General features: G+C 33.8%; 1 protein-coding gene across 1 annotated transcript; it reads right to left on the bottom strand.

The window, feature by feature from the left end:
* Window positions 1-1,993: 1,993 nt before the first annotated feature.
* On the bottom strand, window positions 1,994-3,783 carry sostdc1b (sclerostin domain containing 1b). The gene is made up of 2 exons (XM_056480147.1): window positions 3,566-3,783; window positions 1,994-2,951 (listed from the first exon to the last, which is right to left on the bottom strand). The coding sequence occupies exons 1-2, from the start codon at window positions 3,759-3,761 to the stop codon at window positions 2,533-2,535; spliced, it is 615 nt and encodes a 204-aa protein (XP_056336122.1). The 5' UTR covers window positions 3,762-3,783; the 3' UTR covers window positions 1,994-2,532.
* Window positions 3,784-8,190: the final 4,407 nt, after the last annotated feature.

The raw sequence follows: 8,190 nt of genomic DNA, 5'->3' as shown, positions 1-8,190 counted from the left end.
TACAAAACAGCTTAATGTAAACTACTTAATTTATTGTATAAATGTGCATTCAGCTGTTTAAATATCATCTTGAAATTATATAAAAATAGATGGATGTAACTCTATTCAAAATCCACTACATACACTCTAAAAATGCTAGGATCAGTACAATCGAATGGGACATAGTATGGAAAAGTATTAAGTTACCTTGTTAGTTTTTACAAATTTAAGTGGATTGAACATAAAACTATTAAGCTGTCCCAAAAACAATGTTTTCTCAGTCACTTTGGTACATTTCTCAGATCAGAACTGAAATTTGCAAGTGCATTTCTCAAAACAACATGTACAGATGGCAAACACCATGGTACTTCTGCAAAAATACCTGCAAAAGTCAGTCTTTTGATCAAAATCCTTAGTTCGTCTCTCAATACTACATTGCTGTATCAATAAACGTGTCAATGAACAAGTCAATGTGTCAATATCTGTGTCAATTAACATGTCGTTGTGTCATTGTGTAGAGATAAGAGTCAAATTACCTAGTCATGTTGTCAATAAAACTGTGTACTCTAGAGGATGTTCTGATATAAGCTATGGCTACAGTTTTGATTACATATATATATATATATATATATATATATATATATATATATATATATATATATATATATATATATATATATATATATATATATATATATATAATTTTTTGGCTACACCTTAGTGTATGTGGAAGTCTGATTACAAGAGACTGGACAAGATTCACATTTATGCTTTTACTGTTTGTACTGTAAGTTGTTGACAGACCATGTCATTGTGAGTCAAAAGGGGAAAAAACAGCACGGCATAGCACAAAGAAAAAGAAAATTAGAAATGTGAACATAGGACAAACTCCTTAAGAAAAAATTTACATGCAGTGCTGTATGAATTACAGTGCAGTCTTCTTCTCATACAGTGCTCAGCATATATAAGTACACCCCTCACAAATCTATCTTTTAAATTTATATTTTTAATAGGAAGCTATACGATATTATATTTGTGCATATACAGTAGTCTGTTCTGAAGCCAAATCTGGAGCTAATCTAACAAAAAACTTATGATAACGGTCCAAAAACTAGTACACCCAAATTTATGTTATAGAAAAATATTAAATGCAAATTTAAAAAAGAGGAAAAAGCAAAAGAAGCAAAAAAATTGAAAAATTTTGTTGATATTTTGTAGGTTGTAATTTTTTGGTTGTATTTAATTGTATTTACTTTCAACTTCTAAATATATTTGGTGACTAAATATTATTTTAATAAACATATCTGTTTTATAATTTTTTTGTGTAAATGCACCAAAATAAATTGCCTATATTTACTGAGAAATGGATACAAATGTAAATTTTCAAAATGGGGTGTACTCAATTATGCTGAGCACGGTAGATATATACACTTGATGGTTCATGGAATGCACCTTCATTACAAAAAGATTCACCTAGACTGAAAAAAATTATGTCTGCAAAACTGTTGCAAACAATTTATTTGTGTTAAATTTAAACAAACAAATTAAATTTAAGAAAATTCAACTTAATTTGTTTGTTTAAATTCAACCCAAATAAATTGTTTACAACCACTTAACGTAAAAAAAAATAGTAAACCCAAGGAATCATCTTTGAATAATTTTTTTCAGTGTAAGAGCAATTTACAGTACCAATTCAGGACAGATTTAGAAATGAAAATGCATTATGACAAAATATTATGAAAACTTTTTCAAGCATTTTGCATGTAAAGATGCTATGAACTAATGCCTAAATGTTGTGGGGGTGAGACTATTCAGACAGAAACCATTATAAAACATTTTGTTAAACATGACATACACTGAAAAAAAAATTATTCAGAGATGATTCCTTGGACTTACAAATTTTTAAATTAAGTAGTTGTAAACAATTTATTTGGGTTGAATTTAAACAAACAAATTAAGTTGAACATGACTAAATTTAACTTTTTTAAATTCAACACATAAATTGTTTGCAACAAGTTTGCAGATATAATTTTTTTCAGTGTAAGAAATTGATAACTGAGGAAACAGCAGAGAATTGTATATAATCATTTGCATGGATGACCAAAGCATTTGCATCTTGTTCAAAGAAACAAGAAACTGCTTTTTTGTTTTGCACAAGTGACACGATGATGTGAAGATTGAACAAGTAGTTTTAAGAATTTCAATTCTGATCTGAGAATTGTACCAAAGCGACTCAGAAAAACTGTAGGAAATGTACCAAAGTGATTGAGAACTTTTGTTAGCTGGGCAGATTTAGTAAAGGTTAAGTTTTAAAAAAACTTTTGTCTGTCAAAGCATTATTTGTACAAAATATTTCCCATATTACACTCAAATAGTGCATAAACACGCACACACATATGCATATATTTATGCACAGTCGTAAAAGAATCCAAACCTGAAAATATAAACCCAGTTGTACATATTATTGCAGTTCAAGTCAGTGTAACTGTAGTTCATAGTCAGTTTCCTTCCATGAGCAGGTCATGATGGTCAATAAATGATATCGAAATTATATCATATCTCTTTGTTTTTAGAAGTAAGCTTGGAGTTTTTATTTTTGCTTTTTTTCTTCTTGGGGCTCTGCAGTGGATGATCTTTTGAGGGAATCTGAGGTGCATGAGAGGATTCGTTGTTTTGGCGAGTGTATCTCTTGCATGTGCAGGAGGTGACAGCGGTGATTTTGTATGTGCGTGTGGTGCCGTCCTGGCACTGGAGTTTTATGCGCTGGGTACGTGTGCGGTCGGTGACACAGCGCCACTCCTGGGCATCTCGTCTGCTCCAGTAATGACCTCCACCTATCCAGTTGGGCAGCAGGTGGGTAGGCAGACATTCCCCAGCACACACTAACTCCTTGACTGGGTTCAGGCTGGTGCACTGGCCGTCAGATATATATTTCGTGGACCTCAGCTCCCTGCAGCCAACCTGGTGCTGTTCTGAAAAAATAAATGTTGCTTTTAAAAATCAGTAGATGGATAAAGAATTACAGTGGGATTTAAAATGATACATGATATTAGACAGACAAACAGATGATGAGATGGACAGGCAAATGGATGGATGGCAAATAAAAATAGTCAGACAGACAGACAGACAGACAGACAGACAGACAGACAGACAGACAGACAGACAGACAGATAGATAGATAGATAGATAGATAGATAGATAGATAGATAGATAGATAGATAGATAGATAGATAGATAGATAGATAGACAGACAGACAGGCGGACAGAAAGATAGACAAAAACAGACAGATAGATGAATAGACTGATAGAGAGACATACAAACATATGACAGATAGAAAAACATGATAGACAGATGATAGACCGACAGACAGACAGACAGACAGACAGATAGATAGATAGATAGATAGATAGATAGATAGATAGATAGATAGATAGATAGATAGATAGATAGATAGATAGATAGATAGATAGATAGATAGATAGATAGCAACCTTATCTATTTTATTTATTTGTATGCGTTAACATTAGAGTAAACCTACAAAACTACAATTAACAAAAGAGTGAAAACGTGGTGATAAACACGTACCGGTCTGCTGTCGGTTCTCTGCTCTCCTTCCTCCGTTGCGAGCTCGGTTTAGCGACGCGTTATTCGGAGTCTCGTGACCCGATGCGAGCGCTTGCCCGTTAAACTCTTCAGTAGCATCATTTTTGAAAGCGTGACTGCTTTTCATCAGAAAACAGAGCAGAAACAGCAGCGGGTATTCGCATGTGTTTAGGGGCATTGCAAAGGAGGTCGGTTTTTAGTGTCTCTGAAAATTTAGAGAATGATTATACCTACCTGTTTCTCGTGGATGTTTATATACCCGCCCATTCTGAGCAACAGTCGAGAGAGGAATGAAGTGTGCTGGAAGTGGGCGCGTCCTGGAGATGCAGGCACCACGCCCCCCTATTGCAATATTATTCTGCACTATGCACGTGGAAAATGATCTTGATATAATATAACTGTTGTATAAACAAGGCACGGAGCCATTTATTCAAATATTTTTAAAGAACAGTATGATTTTGTTTTTTTTCCAAACAGTCTTAACATTCTCTGAACTGTGAGTGCAACTCTCAAAACTGTTTGCTGGAACTTCAGAACTTTATTGCATGTCTGCAAAATGTAGTTACTCACCTAAAATGTTTAATTCATGCCTCAAATCCTAGTTATCATGTCAGTAATTTGGCCAAGGCCACCAAAACATAAAGTGCATTTGTCATTGTGCGAGCTACACTGCTCAAAATGATTAGCTGTTTTTTCACCATGACAGTCAACCACGGAAATTAAGGTTTCAAAACAAATCTGATATTGTTGAGAAGAGTAAATAGTAAGAACTTTTGTATTTATACAGTATATGTAAGAATGTATTACATATAAAGTGTTTACCACAAATAAACAAAAAAATGCTACAAAATAGCATCACTGAAAAACTTGTTCTTGGTGGACATCCTCTCGCTCTTGTAGGTCCGGCCAGAGATTACACGTTGTGGAAGTTCTCCATTCTCAAAAAAGGTAGTGACTGTGCTGTGGACTATATATATATATATATATATATATATATATATATATATATATATATATATATATATATATACATACATACATACATACATACATACATACATACATACATACATACATACATACAGTTGAAGTCAGAATTATTAGCCCCCCTGAATTATTTGCCACCCTGTTTAATTTTTCCCCAATTTCTGTTTAATGGAGGGAAGATTTTTTTTCAACACATTTCTGAACATAATAGTTTTAATAACTCATCTCTAATAACTGATTTTTTTTTTTTTTTATCCTTGCCATGATGACAATGAATAATATTTTACTAGATCTTTTTCAAGACACTTCTCTACAGTTTAAACTGACATTTAAAGGCTTAACTAGGTTAATAAGGTAGGCAGGTTAGGGTAATTAGGCAAGTTATTGTATAATGATGGTTTGTTCTGTAGACAATCGAAAAAAAATTGCTTAAAGGGGCTAATAATTTTGTGTCTAAATTAGTTTTTAAAAAATTAAAAAATGCTTTTATTCTAGCCGAAATAAAACAAATAAAGCTTTCTCCAGGAGAAAAAATATTATCAGACAGACTGTGAAAATTTCCTTGCTCTGTTAAACATCATTTAGGAAATAATCAAAAAAGAAGAAAAAATACAAAGGGGGGCTAATAATTCTGACTTCAACTGTATATGCTCCCAAACTTGATTGGTTAAATAGATAATGCAAACTGTATTGCAAGTAGAGGTCATTTATCAATTTAATAGTTTTTAATTTAATTAATTTAAAAATAATTGAATAACTTGTTATGGATTACACAATGAAAACAATGAATAATATAAATTTGAAAATATAAATAAAATGCTTAATGATATGAATTATTATTATTATTATGATTATTATTCAAATTAATAATAAATAAAACCATCCAGCTTATACATTTGAGGTTTTCAAAGAAAGCACTTAAAAAGCATTTGAAAAACATTCAGACACTTGAACATTTCACTCAACAAAATAAAAATAGAATGAAATATTCTAAATGCTAGACTATTTAGAATACAAGAATACTAAAAGTCCAAGGCACTCGAAAATTAGGTGAAAAATCAGATGCCTGTTATTTTTTTCTCATTTTCACTCTCCCATTTCTGTATTGACAAGAGCTGTTGAGTTGACTTTATTGTATTGTATATAACCTTTGTATTGTTCAGGTATTTCATTAAATGAATTTCAGATGCACCTTTTTAACTTTTAACGAGTGCCTTGGATTTTTTGTCTATATTCATTACCCCTGAAGCACTTTTTGTTTGATTCTAGCAGCATACTATTTTAATTATCAGTTTTTAATAATCATAGTGCTAGTCCTAAAAAGACTAGTCCTCAAACAATACACACAGTCCTCAAACAATACACACACCGAATGCAAAAAGCAACCTCTAAACTGCAACACTCTCACACAGAGATCCTGCTCTGAGGATGTTTCTCTCTTTAAAGGAAAAAAGTGTGAATGAGTTTTCAAGCATATTTAGATCCTCCGCCACTGAACCTGATGCATTCATCTCCACTGAGTGCTGTAAAGCACAGGCATGCATGACAAAACCCATGAAACAGGATAGCCCTGTATTATTTTACCCCAAAATTATCCAAACAGGTGCCTCCGATGAGCTCACCAAATGAATGTGCATAACACAAATGACAGAGGAAAACACAAAAGCCCAATGCTCACTTTCTTCCACCAAAAATGTGTTTAAAAAAGTGTCTAGTTTCACTCTCTCCTCGGGCATCTGCGATTAATTCTTTACGCTTGCCCACAGGTACACTTCTTTGATTCGGACGAAAAAACACTTTAATATTGTGCAGGAAAAGAAAAGAAAAAAATGTATTTCAAAAGCCACTGCTGTCAAAATGATCTCTTATTACCTAAAAAGCATATTGGCGAAGGGGGGTTTATTGGGGATCACTGAATAGGCAACCTCGGGGCTTGAAAGAGGAATATCAAAGTCATGCGATACGATGCACCGTCCGCTAATTTCTGCATCTGAAAACCGGATATTTGAGATAGTCTTTTCATGCACCTGTAATGACCGTGACATGTTCTTAGACGGAGACGGGAGAGGGATGGATCTCAAGGGAAACGGAGAGGTTACGGCACTGAGTTATGGGTATATTGACATGCGACGTGACAAAATAGACCCTCGTTTGGCCCACAGGGTGAGACAGTCTGTCCCCTGGGATGAGGGGATGTGGAGATTGGGAACAAAGCGCTCAAGAACAGACAGAGTCGTCTATAGAATTGAGAGCGAGTGCCTTAGGATGTGTGCAACAGGACCAAGTGTGAGAAAGTCCAAGGAGATTCTTGCTGGAGAAAAACTCACTGTACTACTGTTACAACACTACTGATTCAGCTGGATGGCTTCCAGTTTTTAGATTATGTTGGTATATTTTGATTGCTTGTTTGATTGAATGACTGATTTATAGTTATGATTTGTTGAAATGTGTATAAGGAGAGACTCTGCAAGGAAAAAACATTTATTTATTTTCATTTACTTATCAATTTTCAGATTTCGGGCTTTTTATAAAGTGTTTTTTCATTTAAATAAATTTCCTTTTTTTCTTTTTCAGTACTTTATTAATTTGTTTCTACAGATTTCAATTGCATTACATACATATTTACATTTACATTTACTATATATACTTATTTACTTTATTTATTTTACTTTATTCATTTACTTTATTTTCATTATTCATTTAATGTAAATGTACATACATATTTAAATAAATCTATATACTGTACATCTCAATTACACATCAACTATGGTAATGTTTTATATATAAATGGGTCAACCAAATGTCTTCAGCCTTTAAGCTCTGTTTATCACAGCGCTCTGAGGTTTGTTACAGGATGTCAGAGACTAACTCACCATTGTGAACTGTATGCCAAAGCTGAGTGGCCTTCTCTTAATGTAAGAAGGTACACACATTGGATGACTCTGGTCTACAAGGCTCTTCTGGGACTGGTGCCTTTATACCAAAGTTCCCTTCTTCATAAGTCAAAAAGCCAGTATGCCCTACGATCAAGTGAATCCTATCATTTGACTGTTCCCTGGGTTTGAACTGAAAAGGGGAGCCTTAAGTTATGCCGCCCCCTCATCCTGGAATACTCTTCAGTCTGAACTAAAAATATCTGAGCTCATCCCAATTAAATCTTTTCGCTTTATCCTTTTTACCAAACAACAAGAGTCCATTTCTCAATGTATGTGTTTTTACATATTGTAATGTGGTTTAGCTGAACAACTAAACTGTATTTTTTATATTATCTTAACTTTCTATTTATTTATTTATTTATTTTTCATAAGTTGTGTGTTGCAGGTTCATTCCGCTGTGGCAACCCGAGATTGGTAAAGGGACTAAGCTGGAAATCAGCCTATACCACATGTCTTTGGACTTGTGGGGGAGACCGAAGCACCCGGAGGAAACCCGCGCGAACACGGGGAGAACATGCAAACTCCACACAGAAATGTCAACTGACCCAGCCGAGGCTCAAACCAGGGACCTTCTTGCTGTGAAGTGATCATGCTACCCACTATGCCACCATTATGCCCTTTTTGGACATACCTAAAACAAAGTTCACAATTGAATCAATATCTATATTCTAATTGTTTTTAAAG

Source organism: Danio aesculapii, chromosome 19 (assembly GCF_903798145.1).
Source record: "Danio aesculapii chromosome 19, fDanAes4.1, whole genome shotgun sequence".
In the NCBI taxonomy this organism is placed as follows: Eukaryota; Metazoa; Chordata; class Actinopteri; order Cypriniformes; family Danionidae; genus Danio; species Danio aesculapii.
Note: the sequence above shows the minus strand (reverse complement) of the source record. Positions and strands in the feature narration are given on the sequence as shown.